This window comes from Carya illinoinensis, chromosome 6, assembly GCF_018687715.1.
Source record: "Carya illinoinensis cultivar Pawnee chromosome 6, C.illinoinensisPawnee_v1, whole genome shotgun sequence".
NCBI lineage: Eukaryota > Viridiplantae > Streptophyta > Magnoliopsida > Fagales > Juglandaceae > Carya > Carya illinoinensis.
The window spans coordinates 22,041,473-22,068,431 of NC_056757.1; the positions used below are offsets into that span (position 1 = coordinate 22,041,473).

At 36.7% G+C, this 26,959-nt stretch overlaps 1 protein-coding gene across 1 annotated transcript; it reads right to left on the minus strand.

The window, feature by feature from the left end:
- Positions 1–304: 304 nt before the first annotated feature.
- LOC122313831 (stemmadenine O-acetyltransferase-like) lies at positions 305–2,050 on the minus strand. The gene has a single exon (XM_043129084.1). It carries the CDS (start codon positions 1,866–1,868, stop codon positions 570–572), a length of 1,299 nt encoding a protein of 432 aa, XP_042985018.1. The 5' UTR covers positions 1,869–2,050; the 3' UTR covers positions 305–569.
- Positions 2,051–26,959: the final 24,909 nt, after the last annotated feature.

Sequence of the window (26,959 nt, forward strand, 5' to 3'; positions counted from 1 at the left end):
CTTTATTTCTTAAGTTATATGGCTTGATAAATGTTTGTAATGCTTTCTTGATCAATGATATTGATTTCCATCTAGGAAAAAAAAAAAAGGAAAAGAAAAAGAAAAAGAAAGAAATTGATCCCTGGCATGGAAGAAGTCAAGCTAGCTGGCCATACATGCAACATGGTTGTCTTTATATTTTCATTAGTAATTGTCTTCACCAACGGATTTTATTCAAGTGGAATCACTTAAATTTCTCATAATATATACCTTGCGAGCTGTTTTTCTACTTGAAAATCTCATTACTTGTGCATGAAAGAAAGTATTAGTAAATATCCCCATAATACCTATCGCATTAGGAACTTACTCCAAACCTTTTTGAAAGAGGAAAAATAAATTGAAAAAGATACATCAGAGGCAGCAGGCTGGGACATCTAGAACATGTAGCAAGCATTAAACTACATTGTCCTTATAAACATGAAAAAAAAAAAAGGAAAAAAAAAAGAAAAAGAAAAAGAGGATCGAACTTCTAAATTGTATCGCACTTTGTACGTTGACAATCTTGAAGATCAATCCAATTAGGTAACAATCTAAATTTCGGAAACTTTGGTTGACGAAACATGTGCCAGGAGCTCCTTATCGACTTCAAGTTTAGCCATGTCCTTCTCGTCCAAGTTAATCCATACCTCTATTCCATTTCCTGATTTGGTGTCGAAGAAACTAACCAGATTCGTGTATAGCATTCTAACTGAGCCAGCCCATATAGGCTTCCCCCAGCCAAAATTGATTTCATATATAGGAAACCTGCACAAGCTGGTGAAGGCTAACGAAGCAACTTCTCCTTTCTTGAATCTTTCTGCATTCTCTCTCATAAAACTCAAGGACGCACCATTCTCCCGGAAGCTTTTCACATAATCAATGTCAGCTTTCTTTATGGCATCTCTCATAGGAATGACAATATCATGAAAGCCATTCCCTGTTTTCCTAGAGATTACCGAACCTGTGGACAAGCTCATATTTCCAAAAAAATTGTTTGAAAGCGGTGGGTCCATCCTCGTGCGTAGGTTTGCTATGTGAAATAGGGTACATACCCTGTTGGTGTCTGCTTCTTCTTCAGTGGCAGCCAAGAAGCGATCAACTATGAAAGCCGATAAGGCCTCCACGCGAGTTGGGTGTGGGTATTCAATGCTTGTGTTGTTAGTGCTATATTTGGCTCTAAGAGCCGATATAGCAGACGAGTCAAAGACAAATCTCTTTAAAACAATTTTATTCTTTGCAATCCCTCTACTTGGACTGTAGCTAGGAAATGTCTCCGGTGGAAATATCGTGGCAGATTCGAATCGAGGATTAGTTATATCATTGCTACCACAAGCAAGAGCACTCCAAGTGTTGAGGAACGAGAAGAATGAGGAAGCATCTGAAACCTTGTGGGCAAAAACCAGACCGACCACGATCCCACCACAGCTGAAGGAGGTAACTTGGACAGCCAAGGCCAGTTCATTAACATCATCCAGTTCATATGGCAGGAGTTTGTTGAGGTCATCTAGGTTCGGGTCCTCAAGAAATTCATAAAGATTGCAGTTGGTTTTGGCTTCCACATAGTGGACACCCTCATCGTTGCAATCAACATGAGAGTTGTCCTTCACCCGTCCTGCCAACGGGTAAAACAGTGTCAACGCCTTGGACAAGGACGTCTTGATGTTGTCTTGGCAATCTATGTTGTTGAGATCGGCATTGGAATCTCTCGGGTAAAAGAGAACAAAAGGCATGAAAATTTGAGGTGTAATTTGATCAATGAAGGAGAGGTTGTAACGACGGAGGTAGTCTGGGGTCGGTGAAGAAGGTTTGATGGTGTCTTTGGCGATAACTTCTACATCAAGTACTGCCATTGTTTTGGTAGTGATCAATAATGCAGGCTAGCAAGATACCGTCCAAGGAGAGTTTTGTTGGGAAGTGAAGGGGAAATTATTGGCCGGTGGGCAGCTTGCATGCGTCCGTGATGGAAAGCCATACCTTGGCCAGCATAGTTATATAGGGGTCCTGTGAGAATCAATCAAAGATTTAGCTCCTTAGACTATACTTTCCTGTCTGAATGGTTAAGCCCTCGTATTGGCCAGTTTACAAGCTTGAGTGACAGCATTAAATATAAGACAATATGCAAGCAAACTTGTGGAACGAGTTTTCATGCAAGATGACTTTTCAATATAAAATTATAAAACGTAAATATTTTTAATTCTCAATGTACATCAAAGTGATGTTGTGAAATCATCGATCACTTGTCTTAATAAAAATTTAAACTTATGAAAAAAGATAAATTTTATTATTTAATTTATATCTTAACACTCTCTATGATCACTCCATGTGAATTAGACCATTTTCAGTAAATAAGTTTTATATATAGAATATTTAATTATATAAGATAGAGTATAGAGTAAATGTTCGAATTCAGAGCCTATACCATTTAATAAGTCTTAGGACAGGTAATTATTTTACATATGGTACATGTGTGTTTGATCATGTATTAAGGGAGCAATGGAACTTAAGCTCTATATATACGAGGGAGAAGATGTCAAAGTACTGATCAGAGCCATTCCGTGTTAAAGTACTCTACAGTCAACGTTTAAGTTAATGCCGTTTTCTGTGCCATGCATGCATGTCCTGTATGATCGATGTGGGTTTCCAGAAGAAAGAGTAAAAAATAAACAAAGGATAGTGGAGCCGCGAGGGCCGGGTCAATGGTAAGGTAATTAGGCTTTTGCGCCTAAGCCCTCACTCTATACAACTGGATTTTTTCTTATTTTGTTTTATAAAAAATAAAAATCATTTCATTAAAAAAAATTTTAAATATTTTTTTATATTTTTCAATATGTGCAAGGTAACGTAATACTAAATTTAATATTTAATACGATGGATTATTTATATTTTTAAATAACTTTTTAAAGATCTTGCTAAATTGAGACTCAAAATGTTCATTGAGATCTTATTTTAAATATAAATTCAAAAAATTATTTAAATATTTTAAATAATATTTCATTTTATTAAAAATTTTAAAAATATTTTATACAATAATTTATATTTTAATATATTATAATTACGAATGATTTATTTAAATTTACCGTATGCTTTAATTTATATTGAGGCGCCCTTGGCACACAAGAAACGCTGGGAATAAGCGAGGTGAAGTGGTTGCCCGCCCATAATCCACATGCTTGGCAAATGCATTTCTCAGTGATCATATATTGAATAATTGGAATTTAAGCGGGAAATGCAGTTAGTGTTAAAAGGGATTTGGGTATTCATGTATTTAATGCATATTTAGAAAATGAGATGAGATGAAATATTTTAAATAGTAGCAAGATAATTTATAAATAGTAGCTAAGTAGTTTGAGTATGATAAGATTTGAATAGTGAATTAAGATGAGATGAAGATGAGATAAATTGAAATGATTTGAGTATCCAAACCTCCCAATATTACGCAGGTACTTGGGTAGTTTTTCAAACATATTACGTGTTCTGGTTAATCTCCGACCTGGAGGCCTCTCTCCTTGAGGAACAAAGTCATGCTTAAGAAAAAGAAAAATGGAAGAAATAAATTAAATATTTCATGATTTCTTTTCTTAATCACTAACCCCGTCGTTTGAACCAAAACAATATATTTAGATTCTTTACGCCATCCTTTCACGGCCGTCTAGAATCTGGTCATCATGCAGACTGTATATTTCAGAAATTTTTAGTTTTATGCATGCATGCATGGTTGCTACACTGTCTGCATCAGATCATGGTTGGCCGGTGCAAGAAAGTAAATGAGGAAAAAAATCAAGAAAGAAGGAATTAAGAAAAGGATAGCTCTAGAACGTGAAGCTTTCAGTCTTCTCCAGATTCAACACGTAGCAGAGTTGGTATCATAATGATAAATATTAGCTAGCTTCTTACTTATCCAAAAATAAAAAAACCATTGAAAAATGAACATGATGTCGTTTTTGTTTCTTAATTTGATAGAGACGTTTACCTGTTCCATCGAGGGATGGGAAAAATATAGCATGAAAATGCAATACATGTAGAAACAACTCCAACTATATGCAAGCTTATAATGATCAATGATCAGTTGCAAGCGGAATTTACGAGGGGAAGCTGATATAAATTTCACCTTCTAATTATAAATATGTGCTATCTTATGTTTTGTGGATTTGAATCACAAAGCATTTAAAAGATCACAGCTTTTATTTACGTACAAATTTTGATAATTTGAGATGGAAACTTGTAGAACACGAGTATGAATTTCTTAGTAAGATGGCCCATATGTGCTATCTTATGCTTTTAGTAAGGTCAAAGAAATAGCCAAGAAGTTGAATATGCAGAATTGTTTATCCAATGAAGATTAATTGGGTAAGATTTGGTTAATATGGCAGGATGATATTTTATTTTCTCCTGTTTTGATTCATCAACAAGCCATTACTGAAGTTATTACTTGTGGTCCAATGTCATCTATGGCCTCTTTTATTTATACTAGCTATGGATATTTAGATAGAAGGCAGCTCTAGATTGAGTTACAAAAAGTCTCATTGTGGAGTCCAAACTGGATGCTTTGTGGTGATTTTAACTCTATAAGGAGTAATTATGATAAGATAGCGGGGTGAGCTAAACCACAAGTGGTAATAGATTATTTTAATAACTTTCCTAAGAATTGCAGTTAGTTAGAACCTACTGTTGAAGGTTCTAAATATACATGGTGCAACGGGCGTGAGGGGATAGCACAGATATGGGCCAAGCTTGATAGGCATCTAGTCTCCCACAGATTGTCAGTAGATTTCCCTCAAATTATACCTCCATTTTGGCTAGAACATGCTCTGATCATAGTCCCCTTATTATTCGAGCCAAAGAGACAACCCCTAGATATGACCCTCCTATGTTCAGATTTATGAGGATGTGGTGCAATCACACGATGTTTGATCAACTTATCCAAGATAATTGGAATCAACCTATATATGGGGGAGGTCTTCTGAAACTCGCTACTAAAGTTAAAAGGTTGAAACTGATTCTCAGAACCTGGAATAAAGAGATTTTTGATCGAGTGGATAGTCATGTACAGAATACTGAAGATGATATCAATAAGCTAGAAGCTCAAATGATGATTAAGGATAGTGATGATCTTGAGATGCTACTTGATTCTAAACAAAAGGAGCTTGAGCAGCTTTTGCTTTTTTTGCTTCAAGAAGAAACTCTCCTTAAACAAAAATCTCGAGTGAGATGGCTTAAAGAAGGGGATTCAGATTCTAAATTCTTCCATGCTACTTTACAAGTTAAAATAAATAGAGGAATGCCTCAGCAGATACTTTTTGAAGATGGAACGTCTCTTAACTCCTCTCAAGAGATTCATGAAGAAGTTATTCATTATTTTCAGGCTGCTTTAAGCACAGAAGGGGTTCAACACATGAATATTTGGAAGGATCTATTCCAAGCCATCATCACAGGTGAGGAAAATGATTTATTATGTCAAAGTCCAATCTTGGAGGAAGTAAATAGAGCTTTATTTGATATTCCAAAAGACAATAGTCCTAGACCTGATGGTTTTGGATATTATTTTTTTATGCATTGCTAGGATGTCATTAAGGAAAATCTAGTTGAAACAGCTACAAATGTTTTTAGTGGGACTCCACTTCCTCAATTTTATTCATCCGCTTTCATTGTGATCGTTCCTAAGGAGGAAAAGCCATCAAGTTTTGCTAAAGTCAGGCTTATTAGTCTGTGTTCTGTGATTTACAAAGTCGTTTCCAAGATTATAGTTAACAGACTAAATCCTATTCTTGCAAAAGTTGTTTCAAAAGAGCAAGGGGCTTTTATTAGAGGATATAACATACATGAAAATATTACAGTTGCTCAGGAAATGTTACATAGCATTAATTCCAAGGTACAATGCAGCAATGTGATGATTAAGGTGGATATGTCTAAAACATATGATCGACTCGAATTTAGTTTTATTTTGGAAGTTTTACAAGTATTGAGATTCTCTACAAAATTGAGACAATTGATCTCAAATTGTATTACCACCCCTTATTTCTTCATTTTCATGAATGGCACTATTAAAGGTTATTCTCCATCTTCATGAGGATTGGGATGAGAGCATCCATTGTCCTTTATTATTTATTCATCATCGCTGACGAAGTTTTGAGTCACTTGCATAATATATAAGAGTGTTGCAGATGGTAATATGCTTGATTACAAAACTCACAAAGACTGCCTTTGAATTTCACATCTTCTTTATGATAATGATCTTATGATATTTTTGAATGGATCCAAAAAATCTCTTAAGGTGTGTACATTACAGCTCTATGAAAATATTTCTGGTCAAAAGGTAAATCACACCAAATCTGTTATGTATTTTTCCAAACAAGCTTTCATGAGGGTTCCTTTCATTGTTTATATTTGGGCACCCCAATTTGTACAGGTAGTACATGAGCCACTCATGTTGAGTCATTAATTCAAAAAGTGAAAAAGAAATTAGCCTCATGGAAAGGAGCCTTACTCTCTATGGGGGTAGACTTGTATTATTGAAGCATGGGTTGTCCAATATGCCTATTCATCTTTTAGTAGTGCTAAATATGTCTCACAGTGTTCTTTACAAGTTAAATCATGTATTTGCTGATTTCCTATGGAGCAGCAAGGATGGTAAGAAGAAAAAGAAATGGGTGGCATGGGATAAAGTTTGTATGCTTAGGGAAGAAGGTGGACTCAGTATACATAAATTGGAAGACATGAAAAAAGCCATTCATTTGAAATTTATCTGGCAGTTTCTATATGGAGACTCTCTTTGGGCAATATTTTTTTGAGCCAAATGTAAAGTTCAACATCATCATTTCCTCCTCCGTCCATGCTCCTATGAATCGCATATCTGGAAAGCTTTGAAGGCGTTGGTGAGGTTGGTTCTTATAGGCACTTGATGGATCATCAATAAACGCAAGATGTCTTTTTGGTTTGAGAATTTGTCTTCCTTGGGAATTCTAGGTGAACTCTAGGACATTACAGATCCCTCTCTAACTTTAAGGAACTAAAGTTACAAAACATCAACATTTCCTTAGGTGCCAATATTCCCATTTGAAGAGTTGAACAAAATGGTAAGTTTTCTACATCGTCAACTTGGAAATTCACTTATGTACAAGGTGCCAAAGTATCGTGGGTTAAATGGATCTGGCATAGCTTACTTACCAGTAAGATTTCTACTTTCATATGGAAATGTATGTACAAAGGTTTAACTTTTGACCAGAATATTATGAATTTGAATATATCTATGGCCTCTAAATGTGAATGTTGTAAAGTGGTTGCTTTTGAATCTTTGGACCATTCGCTTCTTTTGGGAGAGCTTCTTGCTCATGTCTGGTATTTTTTGAGTTTGGTTTGGGTTTGAATTTTTGGCTAAATAGTATATGGGGTGGTAAAATACAATAATTGTTATCCAAAACTTAGGTGGTATCACAGATCAGTGTTGTGATTAGTATTCTTCCTTCTTTAATCAGCCGGTTCCTCTGGCTATACAAATGTAAAGCTCACATGGAGGGGGTTGTTCAAATTAGGGAGCAAGTGTGCTATAAAATAAAGAATTTGCTATCTCAAATTCTACACAACAGGACAAATAAACGTTTTATCAAGTGTTCTGATAGTGTGGTTTTGGAACAAATAGGATAAATGACAATTCTTATCAAGAAAACGACTATTCAGATCTTGAAATGGATGCGACAGCATAGAGTTATGCTAAGCTCAATGTTGATCGGAGTAGTCTCGGGAATCTTGGAAGAAGCGAATGTGGAGGTATCCTTAGGAATGTGGATGGTCACATGATATTAGCTTTTGCCCAATACTATGACATAAGTTCCAATAATAATGCTGAAATTCGCGACCTCTTGGATGGTCTTAATTTATGTGTACATATGAATATAATGCATATGGAAGTTGAAACTGATTCTAAGCTGGTGGTCAAGTGGTGGAAGTGGGATGACCAAGTCCCTTGGAGAGGAGTCACAAGTATTGGCCTGAGACTAAATTGAAGGCTCGATCGATGGTGATAAGGATCTCTCATTCTTTTTGGGAAACGTACCACGTAGCCTACAAATAAGCCAAGATGGCTACTAATGGTAATGATATTTTTTTTGCTAATCACAATAGTATCCCAAAAGACATTCTAGGAGCTATTTGAATCGATCAACCTGGGTTACATGTAATTCAACTTAGATAGCAATTTTCACAGGTTTGTTCTTTTATTTTGTTCGTCTTTATTTTATTTGGTTTTTTTTACAAGTATTTTTTGATGTGGTTGTCATTATTATGTGTAATTCAAGACTTTTTGTAGTGTTTAGCCTTTTATTATTACTATTTCTAATACATGGGTTTGGATTTTATGATTATATGTAACCCCTAGGTGTTCGGATCTAACCATAGTAGTTTTCTGCCATAAGTGAGGATTATCAATAAAATTGTAGTACCGTCCTTTTCCTAAAATATATTTATATATATATATATATACCACTTAGAAATTAAACGAATTAAGTATGGACCAATCCTTACAACTTCAAAACACGTGGCACCCTCAACCCCCCTTGGGTTTGGGTGAAAGTCAGGATGCTAAGAGGCTGGCCACTTGAGTCATACATGCCTAGCACAATGTGACAAGAAAGTGTGTATGTACATGCAATAAAATGGTGTAGTTAATTCGCAGCTGAAAAATAAAACAGGCAGTCATTATGTGACGCCCCCAAATTCCGTTTGAGATTGGACGGACATTTGAAGCGTCGAGACATACAACACAAGGTTACATGCCCCCGTTCATGACATATAAGATGCAATGTTCCTAACATGTATCTAACATTATGCAATATTCACAGGGGGTAAATTTTTCTTTAGCAATACTATGCACCAAATTGAAAATATCCCAAATGCTTAAAACATACTTCATATATAAAGACCCATTGAACATCTAAGATCATAACACTAGTCCAAAATGCTTATGATCTAAAAAGTACTGGAGATGCAACTCCATCGTACAACTAGTAATTTACGTTAACTACTATATTAACATTGAGTCGCATCGTCGCTCAGTCAACTGTGTCTAGTTGGTCAGCTCCTGATTCTCCTTCAGATCCTGTAACAAGATCTACCATTCAGGAGGAATGGTAGTTGGGACTACCACTGTGAGATTTAATTACAAATCTCAGCAAGTTAACAAAAAACTTCCACACAAGTTAATGATGCATGGATGACAATAAAAGCATAATTGCATAATCAAATTCATAAGTAATTAAAGCATAACTTGGCGTACAACATAACATAATTGACATAACTTAAATTGAAACATGAACTGAACTTGAATTGACATGAACTTGGTCTGAAACTTGACTTAGCATGAACTTGCTCTGAAACTTGACTTAACATGAACATGATATGAAACTTGACTTATCATAAACTTGTTCTGAAACTTGACTTAACATGAAAAATAAATACTCCACAGTTGTTTTGGCCCCATGTATTCTATACAAACTCAAGATGAAACGTGACTGGAATACGAAATGACTGAAGCCCTGACGTAACATAACGTGACTTGAACATAACTTGAAATACATGACCAACTTGAGATAGAAACATTTCGTAACGTGGCGTAACATATTTAACATGACATACTTGCAACAGTGAATATTGAATGACTTGACATACATGTAATAGATGGCATACTTAGCATGACGTACTTGTAATGTACAGTAATACATGATAGAATATATTATGTAACAGATAAAAATTGATGACATAATAAATTCTGTATAATAGACAATTACGTGATAACTTGGTATGGCATGACATATATGATAATACACATATATACACTGTAATTCCTTTACTTAGCACACATACACAGTAGATTGCTAGTAAGTTAAAAGCTAACTTACCTCGATCTCCGCGTTTCTTATAAAACCTTAAGCGCGATCACGAGGAACTGTAATTAGTGATTCTAAATGTTAGCATTAAATCACTAATAAATTAAAATATGAAAAATACTAACTTAAAGAGTAAAATTTCCATTTTACTCTCTGCATGTAGGAAAATGACCGTTTTACCCATAACTTAAGGATTTTGCATAATAACTCCAGATGTCACCAAAATTTACATACCTCATGTAAATTTTATACTCAATTCAAATATCAATTTAGAAAAATTTAAAATTAATCACAACTATTAAAACTTCATAGGGCCGAAATTCTTATATGCTATTTCCATTGATTTTTGTTTTCTAACTTGTTTTAATCAACATTTTGATCTATGATTTATAAATATGTGATCTTCAAACCAAATCATCACATGGTTTAAAAAGATGTCCTAAAACATATATAAGCTTCTAATTCAAGATCACATGGTTAGAAATTAACCAAAACATAAATTTAGCCAAGAACATCCACACTTTGGCTTATCTGAATATCTATTTGCATAAAATTTCATATCTTTGAAACTAAGATCAAATATCTTCAAAATAATAATATAACATGTATATAAGATGCTTAGGATCCTCCAATAAAATTATGAAAGTTATTAGAATAGGTTTAGACCACCAAAGAGTTAAACTTTCTCAAAACAGAAACTGTTTTTCTTCTTCCAGTTTCTAAGTTTTTAAATCTGAAAACATCTTTCATCAAAACCTTTAATCATGCAAAAATCCTCAACCAATAATCATATACACATGTTAACAATACTTCATAAAAATTTCGGACCAATATCTATCCATTAGCTTGGTCAAAAACTTCAAACTACAACATATTCTCCAGTTTATCTCCTAGAATGACCTTTCTATAGTTTACACAATATTTGACTGACCAAATGATCTTCAAATGGGATGAATAAGATATCCACGTAAACTAGACTCAAACAGGAACAACTTATATGAAGGAAATTTTATGATAAAATACTTACAAAAGTTTTGAAATGGGCGTGCAAAAGAACACCTAAAAGCTGTCCGAGAGAGAGTGTTTTGGTATTCTTTCAATGGAAAGTGTAAATGAAAATAATTTTGTGGGAAGGGGTGGCTGGAGATACTTATGGATGAGATATGGAAGAGATGAGGCTGAAATGAGAGTTAAGTATAGGACTCTCTTACCCGAAGTGAGAGTGGAGTGTAGGACTCTCTTACCCGGAGTGAGAGTGGAGTGTAGGACTCTCTTACCTAATAATATCTATAAAAATCAACTCAAGATATTTTTACCCAATAACATCCACGAAATTAGCTTAAAATATTTTCATCCAATAATATCCACAAAATTAGCTTAAGATATTTTTTTATCCAAAATATCCACAAAATTTAGCTCAAGATATTTTTATCCAATAATATCTACAGTTTTGAACAGATGTTTCGTCCAAAAATATGAAAAAGTGTTATGGCGCCATAAGACCTTAAATGACCCTCCGAGTCTAATGGCACAAACCATAATACATTTTGACACTTCTAACTATCTCTAATAATCAAAAACACACTTCTGATACTATAATGAGTAATAACACTAACTATGTAGTTAGACTAAAACCTATATGATTAATGGATTCGTGAAAACTTATAGAGTCTTCACGAGGTTCCTAAAATCAATAGAAATTCCATAATTGAATTTCTAGCGGGCTGTTACACATTAAATCTAACAGTTCTAGAAAAGTTAAAACATCACCTTCCAAATAATTCATAAGTCCTAAATCTTCAACCATAGACGAGAAAATTAGTTCAATCGTCTCATAATAGTAAACGGCTAAAAATACACTTAATAAAAAAATGTGAAAATGACCCCAATTCTCACTCCTTTGGGGAAGCCGGACCTCCACATAATTCATACCAATCCTCTACATCAAAATTTACAATTCAGCGTAATAGAAAACACGTGTGAGGACACCACAATAAGATTTCGCAAAATCTTAGTAAGTAGAACTAAGACCAATGCTTAAAAATACATATAGGTGGAAAATGAGAAATTATGCAAACATAAATACAAAGAAATATGATGGTTGACATTTGCAATTTATCGAACTCAAGTATGCACCAATTTACACACAAGACATTACACACCCAAAAACCACATTTTTGTTTTGAAAACATCCGTTTTAAATTAAGATATGCACGATAGTCTACCCTATGGACCATCCACAAGCTCTCGCTCCCTTTGTCATGATCATGCACATGATTTCATAACAAGCGATGCCCAGTTCCATGCCTAGCACATTTGTGGCCAAACTACCTCTAGCTTCCACCAACAGAGAGGTAACGATGTCGACTTGTGAATGTCACCATCTCATTTGAGCCCATTGTCACCCGATGACAACCTAAGGGAGGTCATTCAGTTTTATGCCTCTTGAGTGACCAAAGGAAATCTACCAAGACAATACTCAATCTCGACTTGGGGTTGTGATATGCGTGCACCCACAAAATCGTTTGACACAAAAACCCAATAGTTTTACAAACCATAGTTTACCCACACAAAACTAGAGTCCAATTACAAGGATATCAATGATAGGTATCAAATACAATGAAGCAAAAAAAGCAACATTTAATGCTAGAGTGGTAGAGTAACAAAAATATTTATTATAAAATGCCCAATATTTAAACTGTACAAACAATTCCAATACATCACACCCAAACTATAATTTTTAATCCCAATGCTCCATAGGGCCTTCGGCCACCACATAGAATTACAATCAACTACAGTTCAATCCCAACGCTCCACAAGAGCCCTTGGCCACCACACATATTCACAACTAGACTAAACGATACACAATTTCAAAGTTTTCTAACAATAGTTATTTTAATGGTTAGTTCGAGGATTACTTATAGCATGGAGGCGACCTTCTGGGTGAACAAAAAGTCTCAACTTAGCAACTAGTCATGGGCGTTACCCTCAACAGTGATGTGGTGGTCCTTCTAGGCATCGAGTGGATATCTCGGGCAATGAGAGGTAGTGTGTGCATGTAGTGGGACAAAGAGCTAGAGAGATAGAGAGATAGTGTGGGGAAACATGGGGGAGGGGGTTGGGTGACCGGTTGACTTGGCAGTGGTGGTCAGAGTAGTTGAGGGTCACCATAGTGACTCGCTGATAAGTACCGTGACTCATCTAGAGAGAGAGAGAGAGAGAGAGAGAGAGAGGAGAACAAAGCCAACCCCAATAGCCAAAGAGGCTTATTACCGTGAGGTGGTGTGGTGGCGGTAGTCAGCATGGCTGGGGCATCATAGTTGTGACTCACAAAAAGGGAGAAAGAGGTGGGAAGAATTGTTTGATGTAGGGGAAACATAGAGGGTGCTAAGGAGTGAAGGATGTTGATGATGGTGCCCGCGAGGGGTCCAAAAAGAGAGGGTGAAAGGAAGGGAAAGAGAGAGCGAGAAGGAGGTAAGAGGGAGGTCTAAGGGTGACCGTGAAATTGAAAGGGAGGAGAGCCTGCTATGGTAGGCACTGCAAGGTGGGCCAATGGTGGCTAGGGTTTTCAAAACCCCATACAACCAAACTTTCCGATAGGGTAAGAAAGAGAGAGTTTTTGGGTGGCAAAGGTGAGCTAGAAGTGGGGTTCTACAATGGTGTGTGTATGTGTCGTGGTCGTGGTTGCAAACAATGATGGTAGAAATCCTAACAAAGAGGAATGGAGGACGAGAGACACAAAAAGAGAGATTGAGAGGACAAAGAATGAGATCAAGAGATAAGAGGAGAGAGGGCTTACTGATGCTAATGAAAGAACCAGGGGTAGAGGTGGCCGCTATGACACAGTGGTGCATCAAGGTAGAGAGAGAAAATAGAGAGCAAGAATGAGAAAAGAAGATGAAAATGTGAGGGAATGAGAATGCGTGTGATGGGTAGAGGGATGGGCTTAGTGATGATGTACAATGGCAGAAACCTGGGATAGAGGATGGCAGCATGATGCTGTGAAGATGAAAAAATAGAAGGAGAGAGAGAGAGAGAGAGAGAGAGAGAGAGAGAGAGAGAGAGAGAGAGAGAGAGAGAGAGAGAGTGAGTGAGTGAGGAGGGAGAAACCTAAGGGAGACGACTTTGAGGTAGAGGAGCTTAGGTGTGTGGCAGCGATAGAAGTACAGGACAAAGTGGAGGGTGGGTGATGACTTTGACTGTATAGAGAACAGAAAAGCATGAAAAGCAAGTGTGGGAAATGTGTTTAGGGTTAGGGGTATACAAGATGGGCTTTGGTACATGAAATTAGACTTGGGTTTGGGCCTTGTGTTAAATCACCCTTGGGCCTAGGCTATCACATCCTCCCCCCTTATAAAAAATATCCCCCTCAAATTTGCAAGGGGTGACTATAACTAATCTTTAAGGATTTATCGAGTCAACAATCGCTATCTTAACTTCCATTGGCTCTTGTATTGTGGCCATAACTAGCTCCACAAAATACATCACGTCTAAGGTCCTAAGGAAGGCCATGTAGTCAAAAGTCTCCAATCCCACAAAGACATCTCCTTCAATATCCTTTGATCCTAATGATTATTTCCTTCATAGATTAGACCGCATTAACCATTGTTGACACCTAAGCTTCAACTTCCAAGGATCCATTCTATTAAGCACTTTTGTTACCTATTATGCTCATCTTAAGTTAACCATTAATAACAATGAATGCATACGGCAACATGATCGACCTCCAATGGAATGCACCAACTCAAATTTCAAATTCCTAGTGGTATCAAGTCATAACTAATTCCTTAAGATCCTCACAAAACTTACACCCAAGCCATCATATTACTAAGCACCACACTTCTGCTGCGCAGTCTAATAACTTCACTGAAATGCATAAAGCTAAGAATGACCTGCTAAATGAATCACCCTTGAGTCTAATCCAACTTACCACCTACTAACTATCTCTTAGCACACTTTGGTAGAAAACAAACTTGTCTTCGAAAACCATAAACTACCATAGATATTCCTTGATTGTCTCTCTTATCCTTACTCCAAATCAATATTCCTTAAAAATACATTTGTGATTGTTGATGGTAAACTAGTACTAATCAACCCAAGCACTCCAAATTGCTTAAACAAATATCACCATATAAATGGTTAAAACTTGATGCTAAAAGGGTGATCTAATATAGTTCACTCAGGACATTCTTTCCACCAATATCCCTTGGAGTTACCCATGAGCTCAGAAATCCATGCACTTATTCAATCAAGCCAATGAGGTGGATAGGGTTGGGTGGCCAGAAAGGAGCAAATTGAAACCAAGCAAGGCGTCAAGAGTTGGAATTTACTCGTATGCTTCCTATCATTGAGAGAAAATTGATCTAGTGAATGAAGTCACAAAAGGTGTGCTCCGCCAAGTGACTTAGGAAAGTTACAACAAGGTAGTTAGGTTCAAGCTTGGTCCTTACATTGAAAACGTTTTTATTATTATTATTATTATTTTACAAATACAAGGAAACTAAAATTCTAACAATTCGTCAAAAATAGTTCCAAAACTTTTTTCAAAGCACTAAGTCGCCGAAAGGATTTCATTAAGTTAGACAAAGAGTTTGAGCTCTAAAAAGTTAGTAGATAAATTGAATAGAAAAAAACAAAATAATTTATATATATATATATATTCTTTTTTCTTTTTTCCTTGAAGTCCAACTCTAAAAGATTTACAAAAAATGGTGGTTTCCCTTTAAATTAATTTGAAAAAACAAATTCAAGAATGACAACTTAGAAACTTAAAAAAGAAGAAGAAGAAGAAGAAGAAGAAGAAGAAGAAGAAAAGAAAATAAAAGAAAATAAAAGAAAAAAAGAAATAGACCATGACTTAAAAATAAGCTAAGTCTTGCCATAAGGACAATTATGCAAAGAATTCATAGATGGATCTTTCTCGATGACGCATCAAGTATGAGCGTAGGGAGGTTTGAGTAATTAAGAAGAGTCAAGTCGATAACACTTAAGAGAGAATTTCTATGGGTAACAGTACTTGAAGCATTCCTAGTAGTGAAAGTTTAAATTATTATTCCCTCAAATCTTGCATATGCATACATCTATTACTAATGATTAGCTCTAAGGTGATGGTATCCTTGTGGTGGGGCTTTAGAAAATGAGATGAGAATTATTGACCATTTTAAAATTTTTTTCCTTTCCTTCCCAAGATATGAAAGATTTTAAATTTTAAATTAAAATTTACTCTATAAATTAAAAGATAGTTTGCAATGAAAATCATTAAATTAAGTTAAAAGTCATTTTACAAAAATTGACTCTCATACATTACGTAAAAACTTGCCTAAGCTTTTGTCACTCGTCTGTTAGGCCCTGCCTATTCTGACGCTTTTTCCTCATTTTTTCCCTAAGAAGAAAAGGGACATACATAAAATAAAATAAGTTGAATACTCAGTACGTATTAATTCATACTGTAAAGATATACTAACATAGGTTTCAATCAAGCATTTAACATTCATCTACGTGCTTTACATAAAGTATTCATTTCATTGAAAACATTACAAGGTGGGGTTTTTCTTTTAAAAATGTTTTCATTTCTCATAAAACATTACCCACCTTGTACATTCATAAATAAAGAGTTAAATGATTACACAACATTTAACTTAACTCTTATCACTTTTCCCCTTGCTGATACACACTGTTACACTCCGTGTGTTGGGGTTAGTGATATTTTGGACCCGAATTCTACCCATGGCCATAGATTGGGAATCTCTTTCAATTAGGAGGTAGTACTGGGTGCACTACCAATACTACTTACTCGGCATTGTAATTTGCCTAGTCCATTAGTACCATCATTCATTCATTCAGTCATGGCTATTACGTATTTTCATACAATAAAACACTTGTTCCTTTTCTTTCCTTTCATTCAGTCCTTTCCTTTTCATTTCTTTCCTTTCATTTGTCCATTTCATTCATAAACATCATTTAAAAGCATAAGCTTAAATATCATTATTTAAAACATCATTTCAAAGCATAAGTATAAGCATCATCGTAAACATCAGTTCATAGTATCCTTTAAACATCCTTTCATCGCATCATTTAAAATCATTTCATAGCCTCGCTTAAAAACTTCTTTCTTAGAGTCATTTAAATACACTTTCACTGTGTCATATAAATGTCCTTCCAAAGCAACAAACATAAACCTCAACATTTCATATCATGAAATATAAATACAATAAGTACTACATATAACATCTATTCACATGCATACAACTATTACTTTGGGTGCATAAACAGTAGCTGCCACAGAAGGTCATTACATACTTATAGCTTTAAATATTATTACATAGCATACTTTCATAAAACATCATTTCATTTCATAAAGTATCATAAAGAGAAACATTTCTTTTCATTTTATATCATTTAGAAGATTCTAAAAGATTATAAACATAATACTTACTTGGACTCCATGCTATATTCATTTCATGCGGTCCATTCATGCGCATGTCAGATGGCAACCTACATGCATACATATCCTTACATCATTCCTTTTTCAAGTGCATACATAACTTACATTTAGAAAATACATAAACTACTCTTGACTTGGACTTCCTTCATTCAGACATACTCTTCCATCCAATTCTATCTTCTATGCTTTCTTTTATCATCTTTGCTAAATTCTCAAACCCATAGCTTGGGACTCACTTGAGATCACCTTACAAACACTTAGTATTCCACTTCGTGTTCTAATCCTTTAAAGGGAACCTCCTTGATTCACTTTAATGGTTAATACACATCATCACCTTCATCACATTCTGTGATGCCCCCAAATCCCACGTACTCACACGGGAAAATCGAGACATCGGGATGATAACAACAAATGTGCAAAAGAAAACGAAGTGGAAAGTACCAAGTGTGTGTATAAGCAACAAATGTGCAAAAGAAAACATGCAGCGGATAAACAAAGTCATTTAACTAAGTACCAAAATTTTTCTTGGTTTAATACAAAGCCGTTCAAAACATACATAATAAAATATTACAAATCCCAAATATAGTTTCAAACCAACTACAAAGCATAAACTCCAACTCAAAACTCCGGCGGAGCCGCCTCCTCAGACTCAGCCTCCTCCTCATCCTCAATCTCTGCATCAAAATCTACGGCACCAAAAATGGTGCCGCAGGTAAGTCAGATCCAAATGCCACTAGATAAAAACATATTAAACTCAAACAGTATGTATGAAAGAATGCAAATGCACATGTCCCACAAAAACCACATTTTTTCCATGCACGCCAAAATCCTATTTGGCCCAAAAACATACCTTTAAAACCAATCCTCACCATTGTCCCAGATAATGACCCAAATCAATAAACCACCATTTTCCCAGAAAATGGATCACATAGCCTCAAACCAAACCTCGTCATTTTCCCAGAAAATGACCCATAACCAAAACCATAAAACCGATTCAATTATTGCATGCACCATGATCTCCCCTAGGGATCATCCGGACACTTTGGCTCTTGTGCCACACCGCAGGTAATGTGACGCCCCCAAATTCCGTTTGGGATCGGATGGACATTTGAAGCGTCAAGACATGCAACACAAGGTTACCTGCCCCCGTTCATGACATATAAGTGCAATGTTCCTAACATGCATCTAACAATATGCAATATTCGCAACGGATAAATTTTTTCTTTAGCAATACTATATACCAAATTGAAAATATCCCAAATACTTAAAACATACTTCATACATAAAAACCCATTGAACAACTAAGATCACAACACTAGTCCAAAATGGTTATGATCCAAAATGTAATAGAGACGCAACTCAATCGTACAAGTAGTAATTTACGTTAATTACTATATTAACATTGATGTCGCACCGTTGCTTAGTCAACTGTGTCTAGTTGATCAGCTCCTGATTCTCCTTCAGGTCCTATAACAAGATCTATCATTCGGGGGGAATGGTAGTTGGGACTACCAAAGTGAGATTTGATTACAAATCTCAGTAAGTTAACAAAAAAAAAACTTCCACACAAGCTAATGATGCATGGATGACAGTAAAAACATAAATGCATAATCAAATTCATAAGTAATTAAAGTATAACTTGGCGTACAACATAACATAATTGACATAACTTAAATTGAAACATGAACTGAACTTGACTTGACATGAAGTTGATCTGAAACTTGACTTAGCATGAACTTGCTTTGAAACTTGAATTAACATGAACATGATGTGAAACTTAACTTATCATGAACTTGTTCTGAAACTTGACTTAACATGAACGTGATATGAAACTTGACTTATCATGAACTTGTTCTGAAACTTGACTTAACATGAAAAATACATACTCCACAGTTGTTGTGGCCCCATGTATTCTACGTGTAAATACATACTCCACAGTTGTTGTGGCCCCATGTATTCTACACAAACTTGACTTAACATGAAAAATACATACTCCACAATTTTTGTGGCCCCATGTATTCTATGTGTAAATACATACTCCACAGTTGTTGTGGCCCCATGTATTCTACGTATAAATACATACTCCACAGTTGTTGTGTCTCACGTAGTGTATGCATCACAATTGCTGTGACCCCATACATAAGTAATCAAGATGAAACATGACTGAAATACGAAAGGACTGAAGCCCTGACGTAACATAACGTGACTTGAACATAACTTGAAATACATGACCAACTTGAGATAGAAATATTTCGTAACATGGCATAACATATAATAGACAACATATTTAACATGACATACTTGCAACAGTGAATATTACATGACTTGACATACATGTAATAGATGGCATACTGCATGATGTACTTGTAATGTACAGCAATACATGACAAAATATATTATATAACATATAAAAACTGATGACAGAATAAATTTTGTATAACAAACAATTACGTGATGACTTGGCATGGCATGACATATATTATAACACACATACATACACTGTAGTTCCTTTACTTAGCACACATACACAGTAGACTGCTAGTAAGTTAAAAGCTAACTTACCTCGATCTCCGCGTTTCTTATAAAACCTCAAGCGCGATCACGAGGAACTGTAATTAGTGATTCTAAAAGTTAGCATTGAATCACTAATAACTTGAAATATGAAAAATACTAACTTAAAGAGTAAAATTTCTATTTCACTCTCTAAATGTAGAAAAATGACCGTTTTACCCATAACTTAAGGATTTTGCATACTAACTCCAAAAGTTACCAAAATTTACATACCTCATGTAAATTTTATCCTTAACTCAAATATCAATTTAGAAAAATTTAAAACTAATCACAACTATTTAAAACTCGATAGGGCCGAAATTCCCATATGCTATTTCCATTGATTTTTGTTTCTAACTTGTTTTGATTAACCTTTTGATCTATCACTTATAAAGATGTGATCTTCAAACCAAACCATCACATGGTTTAAAAAGATATCCTAAAATATATAAGCTTCTAATTCAAGATCACATGGTTAAAAATTAACCAAAACATAAATTTAGCCAAGAACATCCACACTTTGGCTTATATGAATATCTCTTTGCATAAAATTTCATATCTTTAAAACTAACATCAAATATCTTCAAAATAATAATATAACATGTATAAAGATGCTTAAGATCCTCCAATAAAATTATCAAAGTTATTAGAATAGGTTTAGACCACCAAAGAGTTAAACTTTCTCAAAACAGAAACTGTTTTTCTTCTTCCAGTTTCTAAGTTTCTAAATCTAAGAAAATCTTTCATCAAAACCTTTAATCATGCAAATTCCAGATAATCATCATCTGGGAGCTGAAAGCTAATTACCCGACTTCTGCAATTAATACTCACAGAATATCGGTATAGCCAATCCATCCCAAGAATGATATCAAAACCCAGCAGCTTAAACACAACCAAATCGGCATCCAAAAACCTTCCATTGAAATTTAAAGGACAACCCAATGCAACCTTGGAACACCACACCACTTCACCATTTGGTAGAGCCATTACCAACGACTTTGGCAAAGGTTCCGTAACCAAATTACACATCCAAACGAATGTAAAAGATACAAATGACTGTGATGCACCCAAATCAAACAAAGTGCAAGCATAAAATTCATATAAACGGACTCTCCCTGAACCAAACACATTAACCCATGAAATCCAAATACAAAGAAGAAACTCAAACACACCAAAAATCAAATCCAACATTAAATTAAATTAGATCCATACCTGTAATCACTCCAGCTTCATGGGTCGTTGGCGCCTCATCATCAACATCTCCGGGTGTAACAACATAAACTTGGGCTTGCACTGTTTGTCTTTGATTTGTTCTTCCATCACGTCTACCTCCACGGCTTCCTTGAATTGGCCTAGGACACTCACGAGCAAAGTGCCCCTGCTGGCCACAATTATAGCATCAAGCCCTACCCAAAGGACAGTCACCCACATGGGCTCTATTACAACTCCGCAAACTGGCACCCGTCCTCCCACACGAACACCCGAGATCACTTGTGGTAGAGTCCCAGTCCGCTGAGCAAATTTCTGAGGCAAACCTGAACTACTTCCTTCACCAGAAAAACTCTGCCTCTTATGTCCTGGAGGGGAGCCCATACTCAAATTATTCTCTCGCTCTGCAAGAGTGGCCAAGTCCACTAAATCCTAAAAACTGGAAATCCGGTGGCAGACCACCATTTGGCATACATCAGGACGTAGACCCTCCTGGAAACGCTCTGCCTACATCTCCTCTGTGGCGATGAGGTAGGGAGCAAATCACCCAAGTTCTATAAATCTTCGGGCGTACTGTTCCATGGTCATACTCCCTTGGACCAAGCTTGAGAACTCTCTTGCTTTTTGCCGCCTCACAGAAGCGGAAAAGAACCGATCATTAAATTCTTTCTTAAAGCGCTGCCAAGACACAACGGCAAAAGATCCCAATTCTGACTCCAACATTACTCTTTTTCTATCCCACCACTCAGAAGCAGTGCCTTGCAACAGATAGCTGGCATAAAGTACTTATTGCGCCTCAGTGCAACCACATACTTCAAAAGTTCTTTCTAAATCTCTGACCCACTTCCCAGCCCGAAGTGGATCCTCTTCTCCAGTAAAGGGTGGAGTTCTATGCGCTAGAAAGTGCTCATATGTGCATCTAGCTTGCACCACTCCACACGGCTCTCCTTGTGGCCAAGGCCCTCCTTGTTGTGGCCTAAAATTCTGCTGCATGAACTCAGTCATTTGCCTTATCGCTTGGGCTATAACATCATCCCTCGGCATATCGTCCCGAGGCTCTTGAGTAGACTTTCTTGACCTCACCATTTTTCCTGCCACAACACAACCTTTGACCCCCTTTAAGAAAAACAAATAAAACCAACAACATAAAACCAAAAAACCAAAACCAAACCACGTAACAAGAAATAAAAAGAAACCGGCATGCAATAACATAACTAAATAAATAAATACAAGCAAACAAGCTCAAATAAATTCAAAACAAATAAAAGAAATCAAATAGCAACTTTACTTAAAATAAATTTCAAATCACTACTTAAAAAAACATTCTGGTACTACACCTACGGGACATGTGGTTTTACCCAGAGCCAAACCGCTCTGATACCACCTGTGACACCCCCAAATCCCATGTACGCACACGGGAAAATCAAGACATCGGGATGATGATAACACGGGTCACCACCCTATCGCCAAGTGCCAAGTGTGTGTATAAGTAACAAATGTGCAAAAAAAATCACGCAGCAGATAAACAAAGTCATTTAACTAAGTACCAGAATTTTTCTTGGTTTAATACAAAGCCGTTCAAAACATACATAATAAAATATTACAAATCCCAAATATAGTTTCAAACCAACTACAAAGCATAAACTCCAACTCAAAACTCCGGCGGAGCCGCCTTCTCGGGCTCAGCCTCCTCCTCCTCCTCCTTGATCTCTACGTAAAAATCTACGGTACCAAAAATGGTGCTGCAGGTAAGTAAGATCCAAACGCCACTAGATAAAAACATATTAAACTCAAACAGTATGCATGAAAGAATGCAAATGCACATGTCCCACAAAAACCACATTTTTTCCACGCACGCCAAAATCTCATTTGGCCCAAAAACATAACCTTTAAAACCAGTCCTCGCCATTATCCTAGATAATGGCCCAAATCAATAAACCACCATTTTCCAAGAAAATGGATCACATAGCCTCAAACCAAACCTTGCCATTTTTCCAGAAAATGGCCCGTAACCAAAACTATAAAACCAATCCAATTATTGCATGCACCATGATCTCCCCTAGGGATTATCCGCACACTCAGGCTCCTGTGCCACACCGCAGGTAACATGCGATGCCCAGTACTCGTGCCCAGCGCGTCCCTGGACTAGGCCATCCTCTAGTCCCGCCACTCTAGGGACCACAGAGTCGACACGACAGCGTTACTATATCATGCGATCCGGTCGTTGCCCAGCGACAACCCAAGGGATGTCACTCAGTATTATCCACTCTTGAGTGACAACAGGAGCTCCACCAAGATAATACCTCATCTCGGCTTGGGGTCGTGATGCACACGCACCCAAAAATCCATTTACATGAATAAAACCAAATTTTCTCAAATTAAATAAAATGCACATGTATGCTCCATGTAAATGCAACCTCAAGGCACAATTAACCAACCAATCACAAAACAACCAAACCAAGCAACTTCGTCCTCAATCCATCCAAAACCCGAACTCCTCGGACTCAGTCTGGAATCAACTAACCAACAGTCAAATAATTATTGTAAGAGAAAAATATATTTAAATCTAAAAGTAGAGTTTGAAAAATACTTATAGCGCTATAAGGTATTTTTTTGAAAGCTTACGATGTTGCAAACGGTGGAGAAAAGCAACATAACAGTGTATTTTACACTGTGGCCTTGGGTAGTAAATTACCCACTTTCGAACGGGGACAAACCAAGACAGGAAATTGATAGGGAATGGCCTTGAGATGTTTATGAAGCTAAAGGAGGTGAGCTTTGGTCGTGGGTGGCAGTGGAAACGGCGGTGGAACTACAAAAAGGGGTTGATCGGAGTTGAGCTTGTGGGAGCTGCTCCGGCAACGGATCGGGGCCGAAAATGGGTGGGTTAGGACGGCAAGAGGTAGGGAAAGAAGTTATGAAGAGATGGTGGCCGAAAGTGGAGCGACGGCGCCGAAAACAGCAAAAAGCCGTGCAGCTTATATGTGTTCTAGGTGGTGATTGGCGGCTTAGATGGAGGTGATTTTTGGTGGGGGTGTTCACCGGCTGGAGGGGAGTTTTTCTGGGTGGGAGGTGTCGGCTATGCCGGCTGGCGGCGATGGTTCTGGACTGTGGACAGACCGGCGACGGGAGAGAGGGAAGAGAGAAGCAGCGTGCTGGAGAGGAGGGAAAAGAAGAAGAAAAGAAAAAGAAGAAAAGAAGAAAAGAAGAAAAGGAAAAAGGAAAAAGGGAAAAAGAAAAAGCAAAAAGAAAAGTAATGAGGTCCAATCCTCACTTCTGGAATCCAGAAACTGGTCCGACGAAAATGATTTTAAAAACCATAAAATGACTAAAATAAATTAAACACCACATAAAATAAAATAAAACCAATTAAAATACAATAATTTAAAATAAAAGAACCAATATATTAATTAAATTAAAAACAACTCCTTCAGCGAAAATCCATGTAAAAACAGGGTATCACACACTCTTCCTGCCAAACCATCCATTTCGATGCCTAACTTGGACCAACCAAGTTATATAACCCAATCCTAGTCAATACATATATCCCTTTCCTCATTCATGTATAATCTAACCAACACTTCATCATAATCTAAACCATGCATAATACGCAACTTTAAACAAACCTTGAGGCTTAAACATCGTGTACTCATGCTTAAGACAGATTATACATTACATATGGCAAATCTGTCTGGCACATGCTTCCAACTAGTTTACACGTGTACCTCATCCTTTTGTCATCTAAGATCAACATATAATCGACTAAAACACCTGCTTGTGTAAACAAACTTCATACACACCGATACTAACATCCAACTCAAACCCAACCAACATATCACTTCACACAATACAACCAATTACATAGCATATCCCTACACTTCACATGACATTCAACCATATCATAACTACGCCACATCCAATCACTTCACATAGCACTTTAAACTACATGACTCATCTCAACACTTCAAGTGGCATCCTGCCACTTCACAACTACCCCATTGTCTCATCACTTCACACAGTAGATTCACAATAGTCTCGCCACTTTACAATCACAACCCTATCACTTCACACTACTTATAGCCTCACAACACAAGTTCACAAAATTTCCATCACTTCAATTGCCCAGCCACATCACAGCTTCACATCCAATCCCATTACTTCACACTACGCACAACCACCACAACACAAACTACACAACGATCCCCATCCCCATCACTTCCCACTCCACAATCAAAACACAACTACACCATCCATAGATCACCATTCACAATACAACAGATATCACAATACACAACTACCAACAACAAAGCACCAAACAACATTTCACAATATCAATTAAGCTTTGCAAACATAATAGTTTCAAAGGTAAGGGAATAGAAATTATACCATGCTGAGGTGCTGAAATCCTTATGTGCCACTCGGCCTCGTGGTGTCGGCTATGTACACCCAAGGAGGAGCTAGTTGGAGCTTGGTGGTCACTGCCAACCCTAAAACAGGGTTGTTTGGGTGACTAGGGCTAGGATTTGGTGTTCTATTTTCAGTGTAAGGGCAACAAAGGCCTAGTGGAGGCTGGCCAAGGACGATGGCACTAGCGCTGAGGGGCTGAGGACTATGGTGACGTTGGGTAGTTCCATGGCTTCGATTGGTGGTTGGCCATGAGATGGGAGAATCAAAGGGAGAAAGGGAGGCAGCTAGGCTCACAGTGGAGGGACTTCACGATGGTCTAAAGTGGTTGGTAGCGCGAGACAGAGAGAAATAGAGGGACTGCGATTTGAGGAAGAGGGCTAGGTGTTTGGTGAAGGCATGCTGGGAGGGGAGAGATCAGGAGAGAGGGAGATGACAGATAGGGGAAGAAAGAGAATGAAGGAAATTGAGGAGAAATTAGGGTTTAGGGAAATTAATCTAGGCCCTACTTCTTAGGGTTCCTAACTCTAATCCAATGGTGGAGACTAAACAAATGGAAATAACTAACTAAATAATAGGAAAATAAAATAGAAATGCAATGGGATTCAATTTAAAATCACACTTTCTTTTATTAATCCCAAGTAATATTTTTCATCATAAAACAAAATAATGAAGTTTACTAAATATTTTTAAGAGGAATAAAACCATCTAAATAAATAGAGTTTTTAACATAAAATAAAACAATGAATATTCAATAATACTCTTAAAGAAATCAGAAGGATGAAGCCCAGTTGATTGAAGTATTAAGGAAGCATCGAGGCGCAATTAGTTGGACAATAGCCGACATCAAAGGCATTGATGCCGCTGTATGTACCCACAGAATTCATCTTGAAGATGATGCTAGACTAGTTCGTGATGCTCAACGTAGGCTCAATGCTACCGTGAAGGAAGTTGTGAAAGAGGAAGTGCTTAAGCTACTTGCAGTAGGTATCATTTACCCTATCTCAAACAGTAAGTGGATAAGTCCAACTCAAGTGGTACTTCAAAAATCTGGTTTGACTGTCATAAAAAATGATAAAAATGAGTTAATTCCAACTAGAATGGTTACTGGCTGGAGAATGTGCTTTGATTATAGAAAACTTAATTCAGCCAGTAGGAAGGATCATTTTCCTTTACCATTCTTGGATCAAATTTTGGAAAGAGTAGCTGGTAATGCATATTATTGTTTCTTGGATGGCTACTCTGGTTATTATCAAATTGCTGTAGCGCCTGAGGATCAGGAGAAAACCACTTTCACCTGTCCTTTTGGCACTTTTGCTTTTACTATAATGCCTTTTGGTTTGTATAATACTCCAGCTACTTTTTAGAGATGCATGATGAGTATTTTTTCTGACATGATTGATGATATTTGTGAAATATTCATGGATGATTTCTCTATTTTTGAAAAATCCTTTGA

Bases quoted from the DNA above. Each gene is read 5' to 3' on its own strand.
- LOC122313831 (XM_043129084.1), bottom strand. From the start codon at position 1,868: ATGGCAGTACTTGATGTAGAAGTTATCGCCAAAGACACCATCAAACCT.